Below are 27,502 nucleotides of genomic sequence, written 5' to 3' on the forward strand. Positions count from 1 at the left end.
AAGCTACAACAAGACATTGATTAAGCACAAGAATGGGGTTATATACTATTATCATCATCATTATTATATAAGGCTAAAAATCGTGTGAGAAAGAAAGTTAAAGTGAGAAACATAAAAAAAATTGGACATTTGATCACTCATGAATCATGTCTAATATGGGTATTGATCTGGTGCATGTCATCTAGGTGCATCACATCCTAATGTGTATTCAAAAGTAAAAAAATTTCTTACGATTTTCACATTAACTCTCATTGTCATCAGAACTCAATCATCTATACAAGATTATAAAACATTTGATAAAAACTCTTAAAAAACCATTTTTATGCATGAAATATTGTTTATTGATTCATATTACTTAAAATCTAATATTACAAGTAAATTGTGTGTAAGTACAACATATTAAAGCTTCATGTTTGAATTCATGTAACTAATTCCAGATAAACATAATCAAATAGAGGATAAACGTCTCATTTTAAATATAAAAAACTAAAATATCATCAAGAAAACTATTGAGTTCTAACAAAATACTTAATTATTATATTTGTAAAAAATTATATTATTAAACCTAAAATAAAAAAATGAATTAAAGAAATACACAAAAAAGAGAAATTTTAAATAGTTAGTCTGGTACTATTATCATTTTAAAAAAAATTATGATATCTTCATATTTATATTTTATTCAAAAATAAAACCATTATCGTTTTCTCAAAACCACATAAAACCATATTATAACATCGACTAAGACAAAAAAAAATGAAACACTAAAATCGAGATATATCTCGCTGCATTGTGCGAGTACCCTTCTAGTATTATATAAATCTTAAGATTTATAAATTTGTTAATAACTGAGGCTAACTTATCCAGGTCGTGAAATGTCATATTCAATTAATCGGCTTAATGATTATTCGTTTATTCATTAAATAATCTTTATGTTGTTTACGTTTTAAATCACCTTATTTCAGATATAAAAAGCGATACAACCCCGTTTACTACCTTGGTTGACCAGCTTACGCAACCATGTTTTAACTAATCATTAACTTGTAATTTTATTATCAGTTTAATTTTTTGTACGTAATTTAATGAAACTATTTGACTGATAACTAAATTCTTTAAAACGAAGAATCAAAAGTCAAAAAATTTAAAGGAAATTTACTTTAATCTCCAACAGTTTCTCTATTTTAGAGATTACAAATATTAATTATATTATTAAAATATTTAATACAAAATAAAATAAAATAGAATAAATAATAATTTATTTTTACTGGGTAATCATTTTTGAAGAATTCTTCAAATTTAAAGAACTTCACTCCGTTCTCTCTTACTTTTTCATCTTGGAAAAGTTTAGAAGATTCTCTTGAAGCAAAGATCCTCAAAATTTTATTTTAAAGAACCTGTTGAAGATGTTTTAAATTTTAGCAACTTAATGAACTTAATGGGACTTACGAATTATTTGATCAACTATATATAATAGTTTGATAATGATTTATGATATAGAAAGTGACTTATTCAATAAGTTTATAGAGGGAGCTTTATGCAAAAGCAAAGTTTTTCCAAACCATTTCCTCCCAATTACAATACATGATCCTTCCATTTATTAAAAAACTCTCTCAAACAAAAATCTTTTCAATTTTATATGTTTAGATGAATCAACACATACAACTTTATTCATACAAGAGTTAATGAAAAACCAACAAAAAACCATAAGGTCCCGTGTGGTTTGCAGTATTGGATTGGATTCGTAGGGATTTGGAATTGACTTTTCATTTCAATTCCATGTTTGGTTTGAAGGATTTCCTAAATTTGAAATCCCACAAACATAAGATTTTAAAATCCCATGGGATTTGTATCCCAGAGGATTATTAGATTGGTATCCCATAAACATAAGATTTAATTAATATTCTAATTCATCAAATATCTATAATAATATCAAATATATTTTATAACAAAATATATTATTAAAAAGTTTTTATCAAGACGATCAAAATGACACCAATATCAAATACCTAAAAAAATCTAAAAATCGTATAACATACTGATTGTCTTGCATTTTTTTTTTAAATTCAGTAATCTTTATTTTCATAAAATACGACGTGGACTTTAAAATGACAAATCAAATGAGATGCTTTTATATAACATTCTAAATAGATGGGGGATAAATATCTATAATAAAATCAAATATATTTTATAACAAAATACATAATTAAAAGTCTCGTCAAGACGATCAAAATAACAGCAATATCGAATACGTAAAAAAATATAAAAATCGTATGATATATTCATGTCTTTGTATTTTTAACAAATTGATTTTTTTTTGTATCTTTGTCATTATATTTTTGTATATTTTATCATTTTTCATTTATGAAAGACCTTAAACAATGTAAATTTTGGGACGGACCCTTTTCAAAATCACGCATTTAGGGGGTTTTTGGGATTGCTTATTTGAAACAAGTTATGCTTTTCTACAAAAATCCATATCAACTTATTATTAGTTAGAACGGTTTAATTTCTTCGAAAGTTTATTATTACCAGTTTGACACCGGTATAAGCTCTTTATCCAAATACTCAAAAATGCTTATCACCTCTGTTACACCGTAATAAGTTAATAAGTTATTTTAATAAACAATCTCAAACAAAAACTTTAAAAATCAGAATTTTAAAAATGAGTTTTGTTAAAATAAGTGTTCTTGAAGACTTATGCAATGTGGATGATTCCCATTTTGAGTGATGAAGGAGTATAAATAGGGATGAATTGAAGGAGGATAATAATGGAGGAAGGCGTTGACTAACCTTCAACCTTAGTCAATGGAATTGTGAAAATGGAAGTCAAAATTCGTCGTCTTTTTAGCAGTCTCTTTCACCCACGCCCTTTCTGTACATCAATATTTTACAGTTTCATGAACCCCAGATTGAATAATAACTACTTCCCGCCATCTTAGCCGTTGGTGATCACAAGCGTGATTCCATGGCAAAAAGGGAGCCTCTAGCTTTATTCTCCTAACCCTCATCTCCTCCTTTCTATAAACCTCTATTTCACCCATCTTTCTTTTCACGTTTTTTCTTTAATTATATATACGCAATTCTACCAAACCCATATCTTATTTTCCACCATTTCTGTTTGTTTGATTGTTTGTTTGTTTACTTGCTTCTTTCTTTTTCTTTTTCTTTTTCCTTTTTGGTTTTCCTTTTTGGGATTTTGATATTCGGCCTTTATTGTAGGAGATGATTAGCTAAAGAGATTGTCCAACTTTACAACCAACATCTGCCCACCTGCAAATTATCCCTTGTGTGATTTTGATTTGCATTTTTTCTTCTGGAAACCCATTTAGATTTCTCTTGAAAATGATCGGGACTGTGTCTCTTGGTTCTTCCATTGTCATACTGCGAAATGGGGCTGGGAATTTGTTGGGTAATGACAAGAATTACCCGTGGTTATCAAAGAAGAAGATCAACTGTTTGTTGTATTGCCAAAGTGAAGGGAATATGAATACGACCAATGGGGTGTCATCTGTTTTGACCAAAAGATCAGTCTTGGTGAACGCAGATCCTGGAACAGCTCTTTTGGATACTGAGAGCTTGGTTTTGGCTCCAAATGGGAATGGGCAGCCTGATAGTTGTAATAATACTGCAACTAAAGATTTACTTCCCTATAATGGTGCACAGAATGCATCTATGATGGATATGAATGAAAATGGTATTGGAATTGTGAGTATACTCAAAGGAAAAAGGTTCTTTGTTACTGGTGCAACTGGGTTCTTGGGTAAAGGTACATCTCTTTTTGTTCTATGCATGGTGCTCTTGATTGTATAAACCAAATGTGAATGTATGTGTGTATATATATCACAATAAACTCAAAGACCCATATCATAAAATCTCATATTGAGTTGGGATTGTTCAGTTCATTTTCCATCAAGACCTGTAAGGATAAATATGTCTGTATTGATAAAGTTGTCTGTATGATAGAAGGTAATTTTTTTTTTCTGATTGGTGTGCTGAATAAACAGTTTGAATGTCAGAAATGACCATTTTACCCTCAGTTCATTTATTCACAAGTTGAACATTCAACAAAAATATGTACCAAAAAACCCAAATCAATAGATTCAAAGAACAACATCAGTTCATGTTAAGCAGCAAGATGGATATGGCAAGTTTCTTGAAGTTAATGATGTCTATTACTATATGAGTTCCTTTATATATTTTATAACTAAACTCAAAGGGGTTCTTTAGATTAATTATAAAGGGAAGTGTGTATTAAAAGGTTCGGAATTTCGAGAGAATTTGTGAATATAATAAGAGATTTCAAGAAAATATGTGAATATGTCTTGATTGAATTATCTTTTTGATTTTAAATCGGTGATTAGTTTAAGGGTTTGGAAATGTAAATATTCTTGAATAGCTAACTAGTTTCACCTCTGCCTTTAACCAACTTTTATCATATTCATTTGGTTTTCAATAGAGAAATATTTGATCCCATTTCAATTTGTTGTTGCATTTCCTAGCACTCTTGTGCATGCAAATAATGTTCAACAAGCAGTAAATTTTGCTCATTTTGGTGTCTAAAAGATCGATTATTTATGGATGTTAGCAACAGTTTCGAATTGTTCACCTTTTCTAACTCGAGTGCTTTATAAATTGTTCAGTACTTATAGAGAAGATTCTGCGCACAGTGCCTGATGTGGGGAAGATATATCTCTTAATCAAGGCAAAGAACATGGATGCTGCCATGGAAAGATTGAAAAATGAAGTATGCAGTTCTTTTTCTTATTTTTTGTTCTTATAGGAGTCCTGCTGCCATTTCTACATGATCTATCTCATTATCGTTCAGTAGTAAAAATTAAATTAATTTAGTATTGCATTACAGATAATCAATACTGAACTTTTCAAGTCTCTCCAACAAGCTTATGGGAAATCATATCAATCTTTCATGTTAAGCAAGCTGGTTCCCGTGATTGGGAATGTTTGTGAATCTAACCTTGGGTTAGATGAGGATGCAGCGGAGGTGATATCGAAAGATGTTGATATAATAGTGAATTCTGCAGCTAATACTACTTTTGATGAAAGGTTAATCTCCTAATTACCAGTAAATTAATTGAAAAAATTGGGAAGAAAACCATAAAGATTCACTGAAAGTTATCAAACGGAATTGCAGATATGATGTAGCTCTTGATATAAACACCGGAGGGCCTAGTCGCCTTATGAGCTTTGCTAAGAAGTGCAAGAAACTAAACCTCTTCCTGCAAGTTTCTACTGGTAAAATAATGAACTCCAAAAAGGAAATTTTCGATTTTAGAAGTTAGATGGCGTTTTTGTGGGAATATGTGGAATTCCATTAGATTACTCTCTAAAAGAGACTTTAGGAGAGAAAGGAGGTTCCAACATATATTGAGGAGATACAGTCCAAGTTTAGTTGATGTGTGATTCCAACCCGCCTCTTCAATGGAGGCTAGATGGTCGCAGATTGTCCCAGAGTGTCGAGAGGGGGCTCGACGGCCACAACTTGTCCCAGAGTGTCGACTCCCTACCTTGACTCTGATACCATGTTAGAATATGTGGAACCCCAATGGATTACACTCTAAAAGAGTGTTATCGGAGAGTAGTCTAATAGGGTTCCATAGACTCTGGTACCATGTGAGAATATGTGAAACCCAATAGATTACACTCCAAAAGAGTAATCTAATGGGGTTCCACATATTCTTACAGTTCTTCCTTGACTCTAATACCATGTGAGAATATACGGAACCCCAATCGATTACACTCCAAAAAAGCGTTTATGGGAAGTAGTCTAAAGGGGTTCCACAGACTATGACATCATGTGAGAATATGTGGACACCAATAGATTACACCCCAAAAGAGTCTTTCTGAAGAGTAGTCTAAGAATACGTGGAACCCAATAGATTACACCCCAAAAGAGTTTTTCTGGAGAGTAGTCTAAGAATATGTGGAACCCAATAGATTACACCCCAAAAGAGTCTTTCTGGAGAGTAGTTTAATGTATCCCACATATTCGTACAGTTCTTCCTTTTACAAGTGTTGGTTAAAGTTGTATATATTTCTTACCCTCTTTTTGTTGCTTGTAGCATATGTTAATGGACAAAGACAAGGAAGGATAATGGAAAGGCCGTTCAATGCAGGCGAAAGTATAGCAAGGGAGAGCCTCATCTATGGCAATCAAGAAGTAATGACTATTCCAAAGTTGATTGTGGAAGATGAAATAAAACTGGTTTTGGAATCAAAGCAAGCTTTCGGAGAAAATGCAGTTGCTCAAAAGCTTAAAGAGTTTGGATTAGAAAGGTATCATGGATTTGCATCTAATATGTGTCTTCTTTCTTTTGTACCCACTCGTTACTTTTTCTTATTTTTTCCGTCTATGTTCACCATGTGTTAGTCTTAGTTCTTGCTACTTGTTTGCTCACACTCTTGCAAAAAGCCGTAGGTCTTCAGGAAACAACCGCTCTACTCTTTGGAGTAGAGGTCAGGTCTGCATGCCTCACATACACCCAGACCCTACTTTCGAGTGGGATTTCCTGGGTAGGTTTGGTTTGTCTTCTTTCTTCTTTGCTCACTTGTAACCCCCTACAAAATGTATTTATGTTCAATTTTGTTATTTAACCAGGGCAAAGCTATATGGGTGGCAAGACACATACGTTTTCACCAAGGCGATGGGTGAAATGATGATCAATAAAATGGGAGGAGACATACCCATAGTCATAATCCGGCCTAGTGTCATTGAAAGCACTTACAAAGAACCTTTTCCGGGATGGATGGAAGGAAATAGGTACATTTTTCCTAATTACTGAGAATTTGATTTTCACAATGAATCATCTTAGAGTCTCACATCAACTAGACTTGAACACTTTCTCTTTTATTGTATGCTGGAACCTCCCTTCTCTCTTCAAGGGCTCTTTTCGAAAGTAATCTAATGGGGTTCCATATATTCTTATATGGCATCAGACCCAAGGTCTACCATCGGGGACATCTTTACCCATCTAGCCTCCGTTGAGGAGTGTGTTAGAGTCCCACATTAGCTAAACTTGAACACTTTCTCTTCAATATATGTTGGAACCTCCATTCTCTCCCCAATGGCTTCCACATATTCTCACACGGTATCAAAACCAAGGTCTACCATCAGGGACATCTTTGCCCGTCTATCCTCTTTTGGAGGGGGCGTGTTTAGAGTCCCAAATCAGCTAGACTTGTACACTTTCTCTTCGATATATGTTGGAACCTCACTTCTCTCTTCAAGGGGTCGTTTGAAAGGTAATCTTTTGGGTTCCACATATTTTCACAAATCAAAAAGCCCTCATTATAAATTACATTGAAGTTCAAGATTTCTTGATTTCTCTCTCATTTGTAGGATGATGGATCCAATTGTACTTTACTATGGAAAGGGACAACTTAGCGGATTTCTTGTTGACCCTAATGGCGTTCTTGATGTTGTAAGTCCTTTTCTTGATGAAGCTCATGTTTTCGTGTCTTAAACTATTTGATCTTGTTTCGTGAACCACCCCCACTAAACTGTTGCAGGTTCCAGCCGATATGGTGGTGAATGCCACTTTGGCAGCCATGGCAAAACACGTGACAGGTGGCAAATCCGAAGAGAATTACGTATATCATATAGCTTCATCGGTAGTGAACCCGTTGGTCTTTAAGGATCTGGCAAGGCTGCTATATGAACACTTCAATTCTTCACCATGTTTGGATTTAAAGGGCAGGCCTGTTAATGTGCCTATCATGCAACTTTACCGATCCATGGAAGATTTCTCCGCTCATCTCTGGAAAGACGCGATTAATAGAAGTGGATTGACGGCTTCGGGATCTACGAACAAAGGGAAGTTTTCACTTAAACTTGAAAATATTTGCAGAAAATCAGTGGAGCAAGCAAAGTATTTGGCCAATATATACGAACCGTACACATTTTATGGCGGAAGGTAACATCTTTTGCATACATGCCTCTCTCTTTAACACACTTTTAACAAACCGGGGTCTCACGGAAACAACTGCTTTACTCTTTGAGGTAGAGATCAGTTATGCGTATATCTTACCCCCATGGACCCCACCTTTAGGTGGGATATACCGGGCACGTTTGGATTGACTTCTTGGATATTGTTACGTGAATCTTGTTGATGAGATAGTCAAAGTTTTTCGATATTTATGAATATGCGTGAACCCAATTGGTCTTGAATGAACACTTGACTCCAGAGTGAGAAATTTTCATTTTCGTGAGAAGATGAAAAAAGGGGAAAATGTTGTAACACTCACATAATATAAAGGTTTTTTCACTGGTCTCACGACAAATCTTCACATGATATAAAGGTACCTTCGCCATTTCTACAAAAAAGGGGTTATTCTTATCAAAACCTGACCCTTGACTCCTAATATAGAGTTCCGCGGGTCATATCTATCGAGTGTTATGCCCAACAGTAGGCAAAGTTCTTTGGTGTTCATGAAAATACACGAGGGCAATTTGGTCCTTTTAGGTCTAATTGAGTATATCTATTGAGTGTTATACCCAACAATAGGCAAAGTTCTTCGGTGTTCACGAAAATACACAAGGGCATTTTGGCCTTTTTAGGCCTGGTTGAGTTTCGCTGGTCATGTCTGTCGAGTGTTATGCCCAACAACAGACAAAGTTCTTCAGTGTTCACGAAAATACATGAGGGCACTTTGGTCCTTTTAGTCCTAGTTGAATTTTGCTGACTCATGTCTATCGAGTGATATGCCCAAATAATAGGCAAAGTTTTTCGATGTTCACGAAAATACATTAGGGTAATTTGGTCTTTTTGGGCTTAGTTGAGCATATATCTTCTTTCTTATCATGAATCAAGATCAAATTTATGCATAACAATGCACTTGCAGTGTGAGTTTCGCAAATACCACACACATATAACACTCGAAAACGTAAAGTTTGAAGCTTTATTCATTCATATTTTTGCAGGTTTGATAACAGCAACACTCAAAAATTAATGGGGATGATGTCTGAAGAAGAAAAAAGGACATTTGGATTTGATGTGGGGAAGATAGATTGGAGAGATTACATCTCAAATGTTCATATTCCAGGGCTAAGGAGGCATGTAATGAAGGGAAGAGGAATGTGCACCTAAATTAACCATATACAAATTAATTAACACAAATTATATATATATATACACACATATATATATATATACATATATATATATATTATATTATATATATGCATATTTTATATAGATATCAAACCTTATTGTAATAAATTATTGTGATTTACCTTTTTATTATTTTCTTTTCAAATTAAATGGGTTAGAACCCTGATTCGGTTTTACTAAATATTACAGTGTATGAGATCAAAGGTATTACTGATATTTGTTTTCAATGTTCTGACAGTTAAGAAATGTGATTCTGTATAAAATGGGTTCACTTACATGTGTTACCATGTGATATGTGGTATGTAAAGTAAGCGGTCAATTTCATAATTAGGTTAGTAGTTACGTACCATCTTTTTCTTTCATATAGTTCTTGTTTTTTTAGGTTCGATAACTTTTACCATGAGCTACGAATGGTGAACTACAGTACATCATACGCATTTCGAAGATCTTAGCTCCGCTATTATGGAGATATGCGCATATCTCCATGACACACCCACTCGACCTACATGTGAACCTTAGTACGATTATGCAAAAATCCATATCTTTATGCGATTATTGAAGATTTTTCTCAAACCTTCTTGTATCATTCAAACCGTATCTCGAATCCGTCCATCTCTTAATCAAAGATCTAATATTATTATACAAGTGATCGGCTTGTCTGTGTTGAGTTTAATCTTCAACTCGAATGACTAAACTGAAGAGTTAGCAAAAAGCGATACGCCAAGTGTTACATTTTGACTCTCGAGTTTCGCTTACACCTACATCCAAATGGGAGATTAGCTAATGGTTAAAAGAACAGATATAATGGAATTACAGAAGTACTCAAAGTTAAATTGCATAAAACTAGAATTTGTGACTGTGGTCACATACTCGCCACAGTGGTGAAAAAAAAAATGAAAATGCAGAAAATAAAATTACAACTAGTTAAAGGAAAATGCAAGAGTAACATAATGCGCCTCAACTACTAATTCACGTCCAAACATGCTCTAAAATGTGGTGGTAAAAAATATGCAGAAAATATTTCTTGATGATGCAGCTGTTCGTCCTAGTGGTGACACTGTTGCCACAATGGTGTACCAGCTCCAAAAAACACATACACTAATCAAGCTACAAACTTTTATCCTAAACAACTCCAAATGAAAATAAATAAATAGAAAGAGAAATCACGAACACGTAAAAGAAAAACGCACTAAAATAGAATAAAAAGACTCACTAATAAAGTGTAAATAACATTCAAAATGAGAGTTATCAGAAGACAACTTATAAGACACTTCAAACTCATAAGTACTTGAGAATAAGCACTTCACAATCTTTTGAATAAGACTTCGAGTCTTTTGAAGAGGACTCGTAGACTTCTCAATAACTTTAAGGTTAAAAGGCTTATTGTCTTACGATTTTCACTTTAAGACATTCAAAAACTCAATTTTTGCAAACACTTCTTTTCTTAAAATCCATAGAGGTTATACAAGTTTGTACTATACAATATACACCTCATATCCCGTGTTATAGCTTAACTAATAACCCATAAGGGTTAACTGGTAGGTTTACATTATGTTCTGTATGTATAAAACTATCAGTGTGGATTAATTTGTCGGTATAAATTGGTTGAGAGATTTTTTCATAGATAGGAGGAGCAAAAGTTTTAATTGGAAATGACAGGTTTGAAAAAAAAATTGTCTTTTTATAAAAGCTAATGTATAAGTCATTTTCTATATCATTAAGCCACTACTAAACAGTTATGCATAATTGACCTAATAAACTGTGAGTTCCATTAAACTCATTAAGCTACTAACAAACAGACCCATACTTTCTTATGAATCTAATTACAAACTTGATTATTTCGAATTCAACTTGCAATAATCATTTTTACAGAACATCTAAACAGATAAAACTTTTATGTTATAAACCTCTATAATTAAAGTTTTTTTTTTTGGACGTTTTTGACAATCAAGCCGTCAATTATGGGGCACTTTTGCAAAAAAAAGAAGTTGCACCAAATACTTAAAACTTTGTATTTGCTCCCTTAACTATTTAAAGATGTCAAAAATGCTCCCTAGATTTTGAATCCTGTTATGGCTGTTGAAATATTTGTTGGGCTAAAAGGCCCAATCTTACACCCCTTTTCATGCCATGGTGAAACAAAATCCATTAGAAGATTTTGATTTTTAACGAGATACGGTGTTCACGAGAAGAAATTGTTGACGAAAATAACTTGAAATCGGTTACGAATCACATTTGGTGAGAATTTTCTGTGAATTTGATCTGATCGGAGCAAAATTGTGGATCTAATTAGGGATTTCGAGATCTGCCACCGACAACCACCACCATGAGAGTGGCAGGGCAACAACCACCACCGTCATCTCCGTCAACATTAACAGCAAAAGATGCGGAGTCTCTCTTCCGTACCAAACCCATATCCGAAATCCGAAATGTCGAAGCTGCAACCCGAAAACAGATCCAAGACAAGAGCGAAGAGCTCCGGCAGCTTGTGGGCAATCGTTACCGGGATCTCATCGATTCCGCTGATTCAATCGTCAACATGAAGTCGTCTTGCCACTCAATCTCCGATAATATATCCGCCGTTCACGATGGTATTCTTCATTCCCTTTCATCAACCACAATTAACCCAAATTCTGCATCGTCAAACCCAGCTAGGGCTCGAATTTACGGCATTGCGTGCCGTGTTAAGTATATAGTTGATACTCCTGAGAACATCTGGGGTTGCCTGGACGAATCGATGTTTGTCGGTGCAGCTGCTCGCTACATGCGCGCGAAATTAGTTCACCATGGTTTAACAAGCAATGATAATAACAAGAATGTGTTATTGAAATTTCCTTTACTACAGCACCAATGGCAGATCGTTGAGAGTTTTAGAACACAAATCTCTCAGCGTAGTCGCGAGAGGTTGTTGTTGGATCAAGGTGTGGGGCTTGAGATTTCTGCTTATGCCGATGCTCTTGCTGCTGTTTCAGTTATTGATGAACTCAATCCGGCTCAGGTTTTGAGGCTGTTACTTGATTCGAGAAAGTCTTGTGTTTCTCAGAAATTAGGTAGTTGTAGGGTGGTTAGCGAGGATGTGATAATGGTGTTTTGTGAAGTATTGAAGGTGATCCAGGTTAGTGTAGCACATGTAGGGGAGTTGTTTTTACAGGTTTTGAGTGATATGCCTTTGTTCTATAAGACGGTATTGGGTTCGCCCCCTGCTTCTCAGTTGTTTGGTGGGATACCAAATCCAGATGAAGAAGTGAGGTTGTGGAAATCTTTTAGGGATAAGTTGGAGTCTGTAATGGTAATGCTGGATCGGGATTTCATTGCGAAGGCTTGTTTGGATTTCTTGAAGAGTTGTGGGAAGGAGATTATTAATAGGGTCAATGGGCGGTACTTAATTGACGCAATCGATAGTGGTCAACAGCTTGCTGCAGCTGAGAAGTTGATTAGGGAGACCATGGAAGGGAAGGATGTGTTGGAAGGGAGTTTGGAGTGGCTGAAGAGCGTTTTTGGTTCTGAGATCGAAATGCCTTGGAATAGAACCCGTGAGCTTGTTTTAGGCAATGATGATGATCTTTGGGACGAGATTTTCGAAGAGGCTTTTTCAACCAGGATGAAAGCGATAATTGACTCTGGATTTGATGAGATGAATAATATCGTCAATGTGAAGGAATCAATTCTCACTATTGCGGAGGGTCCTGGGGACCAATTTGATTTCCGTGCTTACTTGAATAGGTCTCCTCTTGGTGGTGGAGTTTGGTTTATGGAGCCAACCAGCAAAAAGGCTGGTCTAATGACTAGTTGTAAAGCATCTTCCGAGGAGAGTGATTACCAGAGCTGTCTAAATGCTTACTTTGGGGATGAAGTTGGTCGAATTAGAATGGCAGTGGACAACCACTGCAGGAATGTTCTTGAGGACCTATTGAGATTCTTAGAGTCGCCAAAAGCCTCTTTACGTTTGAAGGAACTAGCACCATATTTACAAAGCAAGTGTTTTGAAAGCATGTCAACCATACTTGCAGAACTCAAGAATGAAATGGAGTCCTTGTATGCAGCCTTGGGGCATGGAAACAGGGAAGATGATTCTTCACCATCTTCAGCCATAATTGTCGAGAGGTCACTATTCATTGGAAGACTTCTGTTTGCATTCCAGAAGTACTCCAGAAATATTCCTGTTATACTTGGTTCTCCCCGCCTGTGGTTGAATGAACCCATGGCAGCAGTCTCTGGTAAGGTATCACCACTTTTGAGGTATTCTAGCGGAATGTTTGATTCTTTCACTTCTGAAAACCATGGGAAGAAAATGCTTACTTCACCTAGAAGACAATCTTCGCTTACCGCTTCTGCCTTATTTGGAGTCGGTGATAGTTCGAGCCCACAACTTGGTGAACTTAGAAAAACAACACAAGATCTTTGTATTAGAGCTCATAACTTATGGATAACTTGGGTTTCTGACGAACTTTCAGCTATCCTCTCACACAGTCTCAGAAATGACGATAGTTTATCGGCGACCACTCCCTTGAGAGTAAGTGGCTGTTAATAGTTGTTTTTTTGTTGGATTGATCTTGAGACATGTTCTTCCATCACTTTGTTATTAGCACTAAACATGCAAATCTCTAAGTTTCTGGCTCTGAACATATATTCCTGCATAGGTGGTAGCATAACATGTCAAGGGCGAACACATATTCCTCAAGTTAGTTGATCTTTCTGTTAAATAATAAAATTCGATTTTATCACAAATTTTTCTTGATAGATGAATAAATTCTCTGTTTGGACCCATTTTTTACTTTATTTCAAACATTACTATAATAGAAACTTAAGCACAAATCAGTTCCACATTTTATTGATTTATATGGTACCCCTTTTAAGAGATTACATTTAAATTTTGAACATAGAGACTCAGGCTTGTAATTCTAAATATTGTGGAAATGTTTGGAAACTTATTAAGTTGTCATGGATGGTTTGGCATCAGACATTGAGCTTAGTAAAAAGGCACATATGATGATATGAAATTGTCTTACCTTTTGTACATACGTGTAACATGTTTAATGCATCATTATGATACAAATGGAAATCATGTAACTAAACTACTCTAGGTTTCCCACCTGTACTTTGGGTTGTATTCTAGATTTTGACATCTGTTAATTCTTCTGTACTTAAATTGTTACCATGCTATAAGAACTTGACCTTTTAGCAATGAAGCTGTTTGAAAGAGATTAATAGTAAATCAGGCCTCTCTAAGGCAGGGTAAAATTGAGTACCATTGAACAAGAAAGCTATTCCTGGTTTCTGTGTCAAATATATTAGTGGATCACTAAAAACCGCAAGATTTTTTTATGTAGAAAATGCAACAAATTAAGTCAATACTCAACATGATATATCTTTTTATTGTAAATATTTCGTTTTTCTAGATTAGGATATAGTCACATTATATACTTAACATACAAGCTAATTAGTAGCCCTAAAATACAACAAAAATGTATGCATTTAGTGTTTATAACAGCTTATATATTTATCGTCAATATTTGTAAATAATTTTATTATTCTAGATTAGGATATAGTCTCATTATGTACTTAACATACAAGCTAATTAGTAGCCCTAAAATACAACAAAAATGCATGTTATTAGCCTATAAAACAACTTATATATATAGGTGAAGGTTCAAATAAGAAAGGGAAAACGGTTGAGAATGTACGATTAAATGATTCATTTGTGAATCATTGTTGATTGTACTTGCTTCGGTACAATTCTCCCCCATTATCTGGTGTTCCTATGAACATTGCATTCCATGTAATTGTATCGAAGCAAGTACAGTTACCCATATATTTTTCTATTAGTAGTGAAATTATAGATATAAAATTTGATCAGATTCTCAGTAATTTAACCTTTTGTCACTCCTCTTCTGGAAAAATCCAAAATGGAAGCTGGATTCTTGAAGTGAAATGGAGTTACTAAATACTACATAGATAACGCACTCACCCAAAATTGTCCTCAAATTTGTGGGAATCTCTTAAGGAGTAGCTAATGTATGTTCTATATCAGCCTTTTTTTCTGTTCTATCCTAGACTGTCTACACCCTTTTTGTCCCTGACCTGAGCAGTAAAAAGCTTATTCTGTTAATTTTTCTTTATCTATCGAAAACGAACGGTTTCTAGCTGACTGATGCTGACATATGCTTTTTAATTGTGTAACCTAAATTACTTTTCTGTATGCTGGGCAGGGCTGGGAGGAGACAATAGTCAAACACGAGGACTCTGCTGAGGACTCATCAGAGATGAAGATATCACTTCCTTCCATGCCATCCTTGTATATCACCTCATATTTGTTTCAAGCTTGTGAAGAAATTCACCGAGTTGGGGGTCATGTACTTGACAAACCTATTCTGCAAAATTTTGCTGCAAGATTATTGGAAAAGGTTTTTATGCGCTGGCTTATATTTCAATCTTGTTGTTCACAGAATGCTATCTGATTGTGTTTCTGGACAGAAGTTTCATAATCTTCTTGTATACTGATGTAGGTGATCGATATTTATGTGGATTTCCTCTTCAATGATGAGGCTAGTGCAACCCGTGTTTCTGAAAAAGGAGTTCTGCAAGTCTTATTGGATCTAAGATTTGCTGCTGACATTCTATCCGGGGGTGATTTAAGTGGAAATGAAGATATATCAAAAACATCAAAAACATCAAAAACAAAAACCGCGTACAGGCGGAAGCAAGATGCGCAACAAGCAAAGTCGGTTATGAGAGATCGCCTTGATGGGTTGGTTAATCGCCTCTCACAGAGGCTAGACCCGATAGACTGGCTCACGTATGCTTTCACTTGGCTCTTCTATTTTTGGATAAGATTCGCTGGTTGTAATCTGTGGTTCGGTTTTTTTTAGTTGAATTGATTTAACTCCCAAGAACTGAAAAGCACTCCATTTTACACTGCATTTTTGAAATATAATTTGGTCATCATCTTTAGCGGGTTTTTTCTTGTGTAGGTATGAGCCATACCTTATGGAGAACGAGAAGCAGTCTTACCTTCGACATGCAGTCCTATTTGGTTTCTTTGTGCAGCTTCATCGGATGTACACAGATACAATGCAAAAATTGCCTACAAATTCGGAATCAAATATAATGAGATGCTCTACAGTTCCTCGTTTCAAGTACCTTCCCATCAGGTTGATCTTACAGTTACTTGAACAAGTGTTTGTTTATCATTGTTACGATACTTTCTACACTTCCTGAAATATGGGTATATTCATCATGATGACATGTTACATTGCTGATGTGTCATCATCCTATGAGCTGTTTGCGTGCACATTTTATCCATGGATGTTTTTCCAATGGTTGGACTCAAAATGGCTTTAAGGGTGTGTTTGGTATGCGGACAAGACTGGACCTGACTGGCCAGGGGTGAAAGAATTGTGGAAGGTTTTAGGGTTTTAATTTGGCATGGGTAGTTTAGTAGTTTACCTATTTTGGTGGGACAAAATAAATGCATTTTGTCTCACTTAGGGCCTGTTTGTTAGCAGCTTAATGAGCTTAATAGGAGACACAAATTATTCGGTCAGCTATACATGATTGTTTGGTAGCGGCTCAATGATATAGAAAGTGGCTTATTTAGTAAGCTTCTTTTTTGGGGGAGGGGGGGGGGGTTTATGCAGAAAGCCAAGTTTTTTCCAAACCTGCCCCTCCTAATTAAAAAAACCACCCAAAACAAAAACCCCTTCCATATATGAAAAAACCACCCTAACAAAAACCTTGTCAATCTATACAGACAGATTAATCCACACTGACAACTTTATCCATACATGACTTGATGGAAAACCATCCAAACGTCCAGTCGTGTGTATCAAATGCATCCTAATAGGCATTTTCTCTAGTTTGTATTGCATGGCATTGCAAATAAGTTGATTGATTATCAGTCATGAATGGATTCTATTAATGGAAGCTGCAGTAATTGGGTTATTGACGTTGCTTTGATTTGCAGCGCTCCTGTATTATCTGCTAAGGGGACAAGTAAGTCCCCGATATCAACGTCGATGGATGATGTTTCTTCAAGGAATTCTTGGAGAAATTACACCAATGAGGAGCTATCACGCAATATCGATATGGATGACAATACTAGTTTTGGAGTGGCAGCACCTTTACTCAAGTCTTTCATGCAGGTAATTTTTTTTATTCTTACTCAAGTGTTTTGAGTGGCTTATTTAGCTAAATAACCTCCTGACGAGTGCCCGTTTAAATTCATGACTTTTTTGACAAGTTTCTCGGCATTCCTGTGTATGGAAGCAGTATTCTTTTGTTAAGAAGGTCATGGATTTAAAAAAACTTGTCAGAAGGTCGTTTAGGCTATGTTTGGCAAACTAGTTAATAAGTTAGCTGATGCTGATAAGCTAGCTGAAGAACTGATCATGTTTGACAAAAATTAGCTGATAAACTAGTTGTGAAATGTAAAACGACAAAAAAGGACGTGTTAAAAAATTAATAAACTCAAACATATCATAATATAATTAAAGCAAATCACTAATAATATATGTTAATTAATAAAAATTTAATTTTGATTGATAATTTTAATAGGGGCCTTCTTCTGAGAACCCATAAAATTGTGATAACCTTGAGAACTGGTGCATCATGTGCTATTTTACATGATTTTTCTCCATCTATGGCTTGAATTTAGTGTATTGATTAACATGTTCACATTGTGAAACAAATATATGTTGACCAATATATTAAATTCTAGCCTTGGATTACGACCTAATCAAAGGTAAAATTGGAAGAAAGTGGCAAAAAACCCGAGCTTATTGAAATGCTACTCCAACTCTCCAAGTAGTGTTTCAATAATGGCCATCCAAACGGGCCTTAATAAGCTCAAAAAATAAGTTACTCTATGGTTGCCAAACATGGTCTTAACGAAATGACCCGTTTTGAGTTTATGTTCATGGGAAATCAGAATGCTCCAAATTTTGCAACGACATTTATGTATCAAACATCTTTCGGAGAATACCAGCAAGTGGACTTCCCATGAAACATAAACTTTTCTAAACACAGGAACATCGACCACTGGAAGTTTCTAAAACAGGAAACTTACGAAATAAAAATCCCATTTGATGTTTGTTTCACGAACTTTTATCCACAACTTGATGTGTGGTACAAATGTCAGGTTGGGAGCAGGTTTGGGGAGAGCACAATGAAACTAGGATCCATGCTAACAGAAGGACAAGTAAGCAGGTTTGGAGACATTTTACCTGCCCAAGCAGCTGGACTTCTTTCGTCATTTACAGCCGGACGATCAGACTACTGATTTCGTTTGTCCAAACACCATTCATCATGATCAGTATGTTTTTTTCTATTCCAAAACGGCTGGCAAACGTGGGTAATCGGGTGCCAACTTAAGGCGACAATATGCCCACAAGACCCCTGCGCTCAAAGGGATGTGAACGAGCATTTGTTGGCCATAAAACGTGCAATTTTCGGGCAAACTTGTGAAGACGGTGGCTATTGTTGGATTGGATTATAGGGGTTAAGTTTGTGTGTTTGTGAATGTAAATTTTGATTTTGCTGGTTGTGTAAACGAGTGAAGTTATGACGATGATGATAATAATAATTCATGTGTTTTTTTAAAGTTTATTTAGGAAGAAAAGAAGTGAGGAGAGAGGGAAAGGGTAAATGTAGAAGAGAAGAGATTATTTGTATACTTACTTTTTATAGTAATATCTTGGTTTCATTGTTTTGGTTCCTTCTTTGTTGGCTGAAATTATGATGGTATTATGTCTATTTTTCACTTCAGTTTTAATTAATACATTTGTTTAAGGGTTAAGGGGGAGTTGAGTAAGTTTTAACCGAGTAAGAGTCATTGATTGGGTAAGCATCTATCTCTCTTGGGGTCGGACTGTTGGGTAGTGGTTTAATGATGTAAACATGTGCTTTATTTTTAAGGGGAGCTTTATGCAGAAAGCCAAGTGTTTTTTAAATCTGTCTCTCACAATTAACAAAAAAACATATCTTTCTATCTATGAAAAAACACTTTCAAACAAAAACATTCTTAGTCTATATAGCCCCTTGTAAACAATTAGGAAACAATAACTAAGGGGTATTTTACCAAAAGCTTACCTGGTCAACATGACAATGACATAAAATTTTACTCTGTAAGAGGTCAAGGACTAAGAATCTTATTTGGTGATTGAGGGAGGTGACTCTTACGTCATTAATGCTTATCGGGAAGATTGTTGCCTGCTATCTCATTTTGATGGCCAATAATCTTACCCAATAAGGTAAGTAAATGTGATAGCTCTTACCGGTAAATGTTTGGTAAACGACCTCTAAGTTGTACCAAAGTAGTATGGACCAAAAACTGTCACCACTATAGGTAGGGGTGCTCAAAACCCCGACCAACCCGATCCAGCCGATCAACCCAACCCAACCCAACACGAAATAACTCAATCCGAAGCAACCCGATGCCTAATCGAGTTGTAAAATTGTCAAACCGTAGGTATTGGGTTACTATTATTTGAACCTAACCCAACCCGATGAACCCGACATCCTTTTATTTCTTGGATTTAATATGATTGTTGAATTTCTATTAATATGTACATTAGACAATTACACTATTATGTATGCTCTTCATACACACATATTTTCAATCTATTCACATCTTTATATAACTCATTCATATATATGTTCAGTAACTGTGAACATATATATGTAAATTGAGAAAATTAACTGAATGTGATATACGTAAGAAGTATGAATAAGTTATATCAAATGGTTCGGGTTGGGTTGGGTTAAGATTTTTCAAACCACAAACATTGGATTGGGTTGTTCAAATGTCTCCAACCCAATCAACCCAATCCACGATCACCCCTAACTGTAGGGTTTAGATATAATTTTGTAACCTAAAAATGAAGCGGAAAATAATTTAGTTACATTATTTATAAAACTATTATAAAATTAAAATCCTTCGCCAAATTCAATGATTAAAATCTAAACAAACTGATACGGTGTAGAGAGTTTAAGTTTCATATTTTACGAGGGTTATGACGGAACATCTTAGAAATCAAAGTAGATTTCCTCTACGTTGATCCACACATGAACTCGCTTTTATCTTCTACCGTACTGGGGGTTAACCCAAAACACCCCTAATTCTAAAATGTGTGTTTTTTCACTAGTTTTATCTGATAGCTAAAATTGAAAAGACTGAATCAACAAAAATTTAGGTTTATCACCTTATTTATAGGTTGATTGAATTATAGATAGATATATCTCTAAGGTTTTATAATTACCCGTAAATATATTTATTCTAACATAAATATCTATATTTACACATTAAATCGCTTAATTATCATAATTACATTTTAAATTACATTTTAACACATATTTATAATTATTCTATAAAAATAAGCATTTTAATAGAAACGTACGTATTCTTTATGTACGACCCTTATAGATTTACATACTCATTAGCAGTATTTTTATACGAACCTTGTCATGGACATATAATAACTTATAATAATGATTGATTCCACAAGTTAAATGGTTAGCAAGAAGTTGATTAATGTTCAAGGGTCATCATTGTGGTATGGAAAACGTTATTTGAATGGTTAAATGGTGAAAAGTGAAAATTATGAGATAGTTTAGGGACTATTTTTGTAATTTTCTATTAATACATGGCGGTTATATTGTAGCTTATTCAACTTTATCGAATACCATTCCCAAGTACCAACCCGGTCCGACGATCTTCTTCCGCACCGACGGCGAACTCCCATATCGGAGAGGTGAATCCCACGGCGAGTTTTTACAGTACGTAAATCATCTTTCCTTATACCTACTTTTCATCTATGCTCTAATTTCTACTATGAGTAGGAACATATGATTCCTTATAAGCATTTGTTCTTGATGTTAGGGTTCCATCGAATCAAAACCTACAATCATTTGATTAGATTCACGATTCCGTGGATCTTCCTTAGGGTTTGATGCAATTACGTGTGTATCCATTCACAATACTGACAATTTTGATCATCCTCTTGTCCGTTTGGATTTGATTGTATGATATGATAACTTATCAACTATTGGTTTTTCATATTGTTAGTTCATTGTACTTAGTTTGATGTTATGGAAGTTCTCTACTGAATTAATTTGGTTTTACAAGATTGAGTGTGGCATGGACTTGATTTCAGCATTGCTGTGTTGCTTTATGCATTTATTTATTGTCTCAATAAATCTGATCAAAAGGTTATCAAAGTAGTAGGTTATGCCTAAAATTTACCTTAGGAAAGTGTATGAAAGCCATTGTACTAATTCAATAAACAGGCAGAATTGACACTCCCCTTGGTTCAACATCAAGTGTATGCATGCCTTTTATTGGTTACAAATGTTTTGTATTCTGTGTCAACCAACTCAGACTATTCAGTGATTCATGTGTATCTTGAAAGGGTACTCAGAGGTCAAGACTAATTTGTGTATGAATTATATGGTTGCCATCATAAAGGTGTTTGATTGGGTCACATCTTGTCACAATATTAACTGTGAAGGGTTTAATATCGTCTTGAGTTATTGAGTCGCATCATACACTTTTCTGTGGTAATTTTTAGACATAACCTACTATTTTGATAACCTTTTGATTAGAGTTATGAGACAACAAATAAATATGTCAAGCAACACTGCAATTCTGAAGTCAAGTCCATGCCACACTCAGTCTTGTAAAACCCAAAACTAAGTAAGTAGAGAACTTACATAATATCAAACTTTTCAGAATTTTTTTTGTCACAATATTAACTGTGAAGGATTTAATATTACCAAATGCTGTCAACCTTGGCAAAACGTTGTAATAGCTATTGTGAAATATTGATTATTTATATTATCTGCATATGAAATAGAGTACGTGGTTTTTTAATCTGTTTTTGTTTCCTCATTCTTCATCCTTTGAGTTTAGATCGTTGAAAAAGGGAAGAAGTCTATATTGTGAAGCTGAGATGGGAGATATGGATCCTAACTCTTTGAGATGCCGGCATTGTGCAGGTCCCCTCACCAAGGAGATGGTAACTTCTATTACGAACTAACCTTATTCTACAACTCCTTGCCATAATTTTTTACATATTTAATACATTGAAAAGTTGGCCCAAATACGGTTTATGTAAGGGAGGACTCTCCGTCGTAGTATAAAAAATTATAGGGTCATGAAAGGTGCCACCGTATCATTTTGTTCTGTACAACCGTATATATTTTGAAACTGCAATGGTGACACAAGTTTCCCTTGGTAGAGTTGATTTGCATGGCTTTTCTCCCACCCCAGATGCGGGTTCGAATCCCATTTGTGTCATTTTCCTTAGTTTTTAGCTTTTAATTTCAGATGTATTATGTTTCTGAATTTTTTTGCAATAAGAGACTTGAACACAGGACCTCAATATGAAAAGCAAAGAACTAATCAATAGACCAATGATAATTTTATGAAAAATATCCATATCTTTGCTTCTTATAGTCAAATGGTGCCCAAACTTGGAAATTTTCTAGGTCTGCCTCTGGCATTATGTATTGGGAGCCTGATTTAGCGTGTACACCGGAAATTAATTTAGTTGTTCCAAACGGTAGCACTCTGGAATATCCTATTATAAACGTGATTGCACTGATTTGTTTCTGAAGTACTACCGGATTGACATGATATAATAAGAATAATCACGATGATCATGTATGTAGGCAAATTGTTGAACTGCATAATCACTATGATTTTCTGTTTGTCATCTTTTATTGTGTGTCTGTACTTCGTTATATGTTTGTGATTGATGGCAGGAAACCTGTGCTTGGACTGTTGGACCCCTTATCAGAGATAGTTTTTCTATGGTACTGTCTTTTCTCTCCTCTCCTCTCCCTCCTAAATGAAACACCTCCCCCACTAAGAAAGAGAACAAGGAAAAAGAGGAAAATGATCTATTTGATATTTGTTGGAGTCCCACGACGGCTGAATTTGGACCATTCTTCTGAACAAATGTTGGAACCTCCCTTCTCTCCCCAAGGGCTATTCAGGAGAGTAATCTAATGGGTTTCACATATTCTTACATGCTATCAAAGCCAAGGTCTACGTCTTGGACATCTTTAGACTTGACACTCTCGGACATTTGTGCCCGTCTACCCTTCGTTGGAGGGGCGTGTTGGAGTCCAGCATCAGCTAGACTTGGACCATTTCTTCTTGATATATGCTTGAACCTCCCTTTGCTCCTCAAGGGTCTTTTGAAGAGTAATCCAATGAGTTCCACATATCATGTTTTCATTTACACAAACGAACTTTCATATTGTTTGTATTGTGTTTGGAAAATTTATATCACAGGGCAGAAACATCCATTTGTACTTCAATTTTTTTCCTTTTATATCAGTATAAAATGTCCTTGGTTCATTTCTCTTGTTGACATCTCAGATTGGTTCTGCTGTTGGTGGTGTGTCGAGTGCATTCTATGGATTCAATCTAGGTATGTTTCAGCAGTGTTTTTCAGTTCCTACTCTTCTTGATTAATTATAGTTCAATTGTAACTTGTTCTAGTTTTCTTATCTTCCATCTATAGTAGTTTTTTTAAGTATATAATATTTATATACAGCAAAACTCGCACACACTCTTCCTCCTTGGTGAGGCTTGAACCCTTGACTTCTAGGGAGTTTGATCTACCTGTAACTCGGATACCGTTGGACCAATGACCCTTTGGTGCATTGGTAGTTGTCTTCTACTTTCTTTTGCGTTTCAAGCACTAGTTCCTTTAGGGTGCGTTTGGTACACCGGACAAGACAGAACAGAACAAGGATCACTATTCCATGTTTGGCAGGACTTTTTATGTAGAACAGACAAGAAGAGAGTGGAACAGGCGTGTTCAACCTCTACCCCATGGAACAAGGTGGAACATACCTATATTTTACCAATATAAAAACCTAATTCTCTTCTAAAACATCAAATACGCCTCTCTTTACATTTTATTCATTTTTTAAATTTTATTTATCATATTTTATGCTCTTTAAACATTCATTTTACAATCCTCAAAAAAATATTTTCATACAGTTTCTATATTTTGATTAATTTATGTAATTTCTTAAATATTAATAATGATAATAAAATAATATAGAAAAGGTATAAAATATAAAATTGGAAACTACATAAACTTTTAGTTTGGTATCATTTTAATCGTTTTGACGAAAACTTTCTTATGATATATTTTGTTATAAAAAATATTTATTTTATTATAATTTAATAAATTACATAAACTAATCAAAATATATAACTTATATAAACAACTCATTAGGGGTAAATTAGTTATTTTATCTGTTCTGTCCAGCTCCTTAGGGGTAAACGTTGAACAACTGTTCTATCCTATTCTGTTCATTCCTGTTTTGCCTATCCTGTCTGGATACCAAATGCACCCTGCCCTTGGTAATACTTATGCATGTGTTCTGCTAGGAAATTGAACTGTAAGGTGGTAAAAACTCGCCAGATCAAACATTTTTTCATCATTGTTTTCTTTCTTGTAGTGATGCCAGTTGTTCAAAGGCGGGTGAAGGGACCTATGTGGTTGCATTTCCTGATTGGGGTAAGTTTCCTACTACCATCATCGTTAATTTGGTAATTCTTAAAACAAGGGTTTCAGATTTGACATGCATAGTTTAGTAATTTACCAATCTTGTCCCATTTCGTTAATTATGGTCCCACCTATTTTGGGCATTTGGTGGACAAAAATGCATTTTTGTCCCACTCTAATCCTGTCATGTCCCAGTATAATGTCGCACCAAACGTGAATAGTCCTGTCCCACGTACCAAATGCACACCCTTCTAAGTCTAGCATCACATCGATGTCATTGAGCCGTTAAGCATGTATAGTTTTATATTTCATTCTCACTGGTATATTCTGGCACGAAGCCTTAAATCTGTCATTCCGCGATCATCTTTTGTTCATGTCTATCTTCAATTCATTTCTCTCGTTGCTGAATCTTGATGCAGGCCCCGCCCGTGATAGTGTTTTCATCGGCTTGTGCAGGATTGGCAGGTTTGTTTCATATAAAGATACATTTCCATAAGCCTATTTTCTTGACATCTATCGCTTCCTTATCTTAAAATCATTTTGGTTTTAATGGGTGCTATCATATTTAGGGTTTGTTTGGTTGGTTTTTCATCAAGTCCTACAAGGATAAAAATGTCCGTGTAGACTGTAGATTTGGGAAGGTTTTTGTTTGGGAGAGTTTTTCCATAGATAGAAGAGCATGCTTTTTGATTGAGAGGGGCAGGTTTGGAAAAAACTTGGCTTTCTACATAAAAAACTCCCTTGAAAGCTTACTGAATAAGCCACATTTTATAGTATTAAGTCACTATCAAACAGTCATGTATAGCTAACCGAATAGGCTGTAAGGGGCTGTTTGACAATTGGTAAATGGTTTGGTGCAGAATGATTAAGTGGCCAAAATGATTAAGAGGCTCTCATGATATAATGCAAAATGAAATATAATTATTTGGTAATTGTGTACAATGAAATTAGGGCTCTTAATGGTTAAGGGAGATCCAGGATACAAAATCATTCAGAGGGTTTTAGAACTATTAAGAGGCAGACTTTTTTTTTTGCCAAACAAGATTCACCTCTTAACGATTCAGAAGTTGCCTCTTAATTGAACTATTAAGAGGTAAACAAACAACCCCCAAGTCCCATTAAGCTTATTAAGTTGTTAACTAACAGATTCTTATTCTTACTCCATCTGCTAGTTGATGTGTATGATTAAATAACTTAATGTATGGTTGTGAAACTAGGAATATTCTTCCGTGGTCCCGAATTAAAGTGTTCACATTTCTATTTTACCTTGTTCGAAAATAAGTGCCCACTTTCAAAAAAAATGCCCACTTTCCAATTCCGCCTTTGATTTTGAGACAAAGAAATTCATTACTCCCTCTATTTTTGTGGGTACAATTATAATTTAGATTATCAAAGAGTGTAACAACTACACATTTAAAAACTATATGCCTTTTTCATCGTGAACATTTATTTTGGGAAAGAGGGGTAACCGGGAAAATTGTCCCGAGCATTTGTTATGTTTTCGGGTCCATATGCTTTTGTGTTACTCTTTCTATATCATATGCAAATGCATTATGCAGGATGGAGAATTTTGATTGATAATACCATTATTTGGGGATTCTCCTAAATCATAGGGTGGGTCTCCTCTACTCGCTTTCCCGGCTAACTCCGTGCCAGCAGCCGCAGTAAGACGGGATTTTAGAATGAATGCTGGGCTGGGCCACCTCGAATGGCGTGAGCCCCTTGCGGGGAGACCCACACGTACAGTTTTTAGTGGGATGTGGTCGATGCAAATCCGTTCAACATGCATTAATTTTCACCAATTTTTTCTTCAGTTCTTAACTATTTTTGGTTCTAATCGTCTTTGATTATGGTCTCGAATGGATGAAAACTTTGTAGGCGGTGCAATCCCAGCGCTAGCTCAACTTGCGTCCTCGTCTTATCACGCAGCAGTCTCGTCTCCTCCGTCATTATCTGCAGCACCCCCTCGGGATGACGATATCAACAAATCGAAGAGTTCGTCCACTATATAGCAAAACGACGACGATGCTTCTATTATTGTTCTTGACCGTGGATTTAACGCTATTTATGGCATCAAATGGTCTTTAAGGTCATGAATTATCGAGTTAAGTGGATCTGGACTGTTTGTACATGATTCAAATTTCTAACATACTAGTATTGCACAAGCATGAGGTATGTTTGAAAATTGATGTGAAATCACTCTCTGTTTGGTTTGGTTTGGTTTTTCATCAAGTCATGTATGGATAAAATTGTCAGTGTGGATTAATCTGTCTATATAAATTGAGAAAGTTTTTGTTTATGAGGGTCTTTTAATAGATGGAATGAGTTTTTAATTATGAGAGACAGATTAATCCTTTTTGCATAAAGCTCCTCCCTAATACATGTATTGTTAATGTATTGTTTTATAGATGCAACAACATTGATATGAAAGTAGAGTAACAAAAACTTTTATTGTTTTATCTAAGAACCGATAATTTGTTTAAAACAGTCACATATTAAAAAGTTAATGTGTTGTTTCATGAGTAAAATAAGACTGGTATGAAATTAGGGCAACAAAAACAATTATTCTTTCATATGAGACCAATAATTGGTTTGATTTCATATAGGAAACAACACTGTTAGAAATGAATATATCTAGATTTGGGGTGATGAAATCGGTTATGGCAATCGAATAAGATTTTTATGGAAAAGATTATTCCTAAAATAAATATGTTAAATATGGTATCATATGAGATAATAAGGAAGAATATTAACCCGAAAATATGAATTAGTAAAAAAGATAAAAATGCCCTTGCTTGTAAGGTTTGTAATATTTATACGGTTTGGACTTTATAACTGGTCTTTAACAATCGATGC

The 27,502-nt window shown here is 35.0% G+C and overlaps 3 protein-coding genes across 4 annotated transcripts; all 3 read left to right on the top strand.

The window, feature by feature from the left end:
• Positions 1 to 3,309: 3,309 nt before the first annotated feature.
• Positions 3,310 to 9,098, top strand: LOC112520361 (fatty acyl-CoA reductase 2-like). Its single transcript, XM_025128727.1, has 9 exons — positions 3,310 to 3,763; positions 4,638 to 4,741; positions 4,859 to 5,058; positions 5,147 to 5,247; positions 6,075 to 6,288; positions 6,611 to 6,772; positions 7,352 to 7,433; positions 7,522 to 7,925; positions 8,933 to 9,098. The coding sequence occupies exons 1-9, from the start codon at positions 3,340 to 3,342 to the stop codon at positions 9,096 to 9,098; spliced, it is 1,857 nt and encodes a 618-aa protein (XP_024984495.1). The 5' UTR covers positions 3,310 to 3,339.
• A 2,219-nt stretch (positions 9,099 to 11,317) lies between these two features.
• Positions 11,318 to 18,828, top strand: LOC112520418 (conserved oligomeric Golgi complex subunit 1). The gene is made up of 6 exons (XM_025128802.1): positions 11,318 to 13,635; positions 15,332 to 15,526; positions 15,629 to 15,918; positions 16,094 to 16,273; positions 17,086 to 17,263; positions 18,259 to 18,828. The coding sequence occupies exons 1-6, from the start codon at positions 11,449 to 11,451 to the stop codon at positions 18,397 to 18,399; spliced, it is 3,171 nt and encodes a 1,056-aa protein (XP_024984570.1). The 5' UTR covers positions 11,318 to 11,448; the 3' UTR covers positions 18,400 to 18,828.
• Positions 18,829 to 20,805: 1,977 nt separating this feature from the next.
• Positions 20,806 to 26,997, top strand: LOC112520451. 2 transcript variants are annotated; one of them, XM_025128850.1, is made up of 8 exons: positions 20,806 to 20,894; positions 20,998 to 21,138; positions 22,027 to 22,132; positions 22,881 to 22,931; positions 23,503 to 23,554; positions 24,600 to 24,658; positions 25,066 to 25,111; positions 26,525 to 26,997. In XM_025128850.1, exons 3-8 carry the CDS (start codon positions 22,067 to 22,069, stop codon positions 26,656 to 26,658), a joined length of 408 nt encoding a protein of 135 aa, XP_024984618.1. In that variant the 5' UTR covers positions 20,806 to 20,894; positions 20,998 to 21,138; positions 22,027 to 22,066; the 3' UTR covers positions 26,659 to 26,997. The 2 variants fall into 2 exon arrangements, with proteins under 2 accessions (XP_024984618.1, XP_024984616.1); XM_025128848.1 differs by lacking the exon at positions 20,998 to 21,138.
• Positions 26,998 to 27,502: the final 505 nt, after the last annotated feature.

Source organism: Cynara cardunculus (genome assembly GCF_001531365.2).
Source record: "Cynara cardunculus var. scolymus isolate 2C chromosome LG 10, CcrdV1, whole genome shotgun sequence".
NCBI lineage: Eukaryota > Viridiplantae > Streptophyta > Magnoliopsida > Asterales > Asteraceae > Cynara > Cynara cardunculus.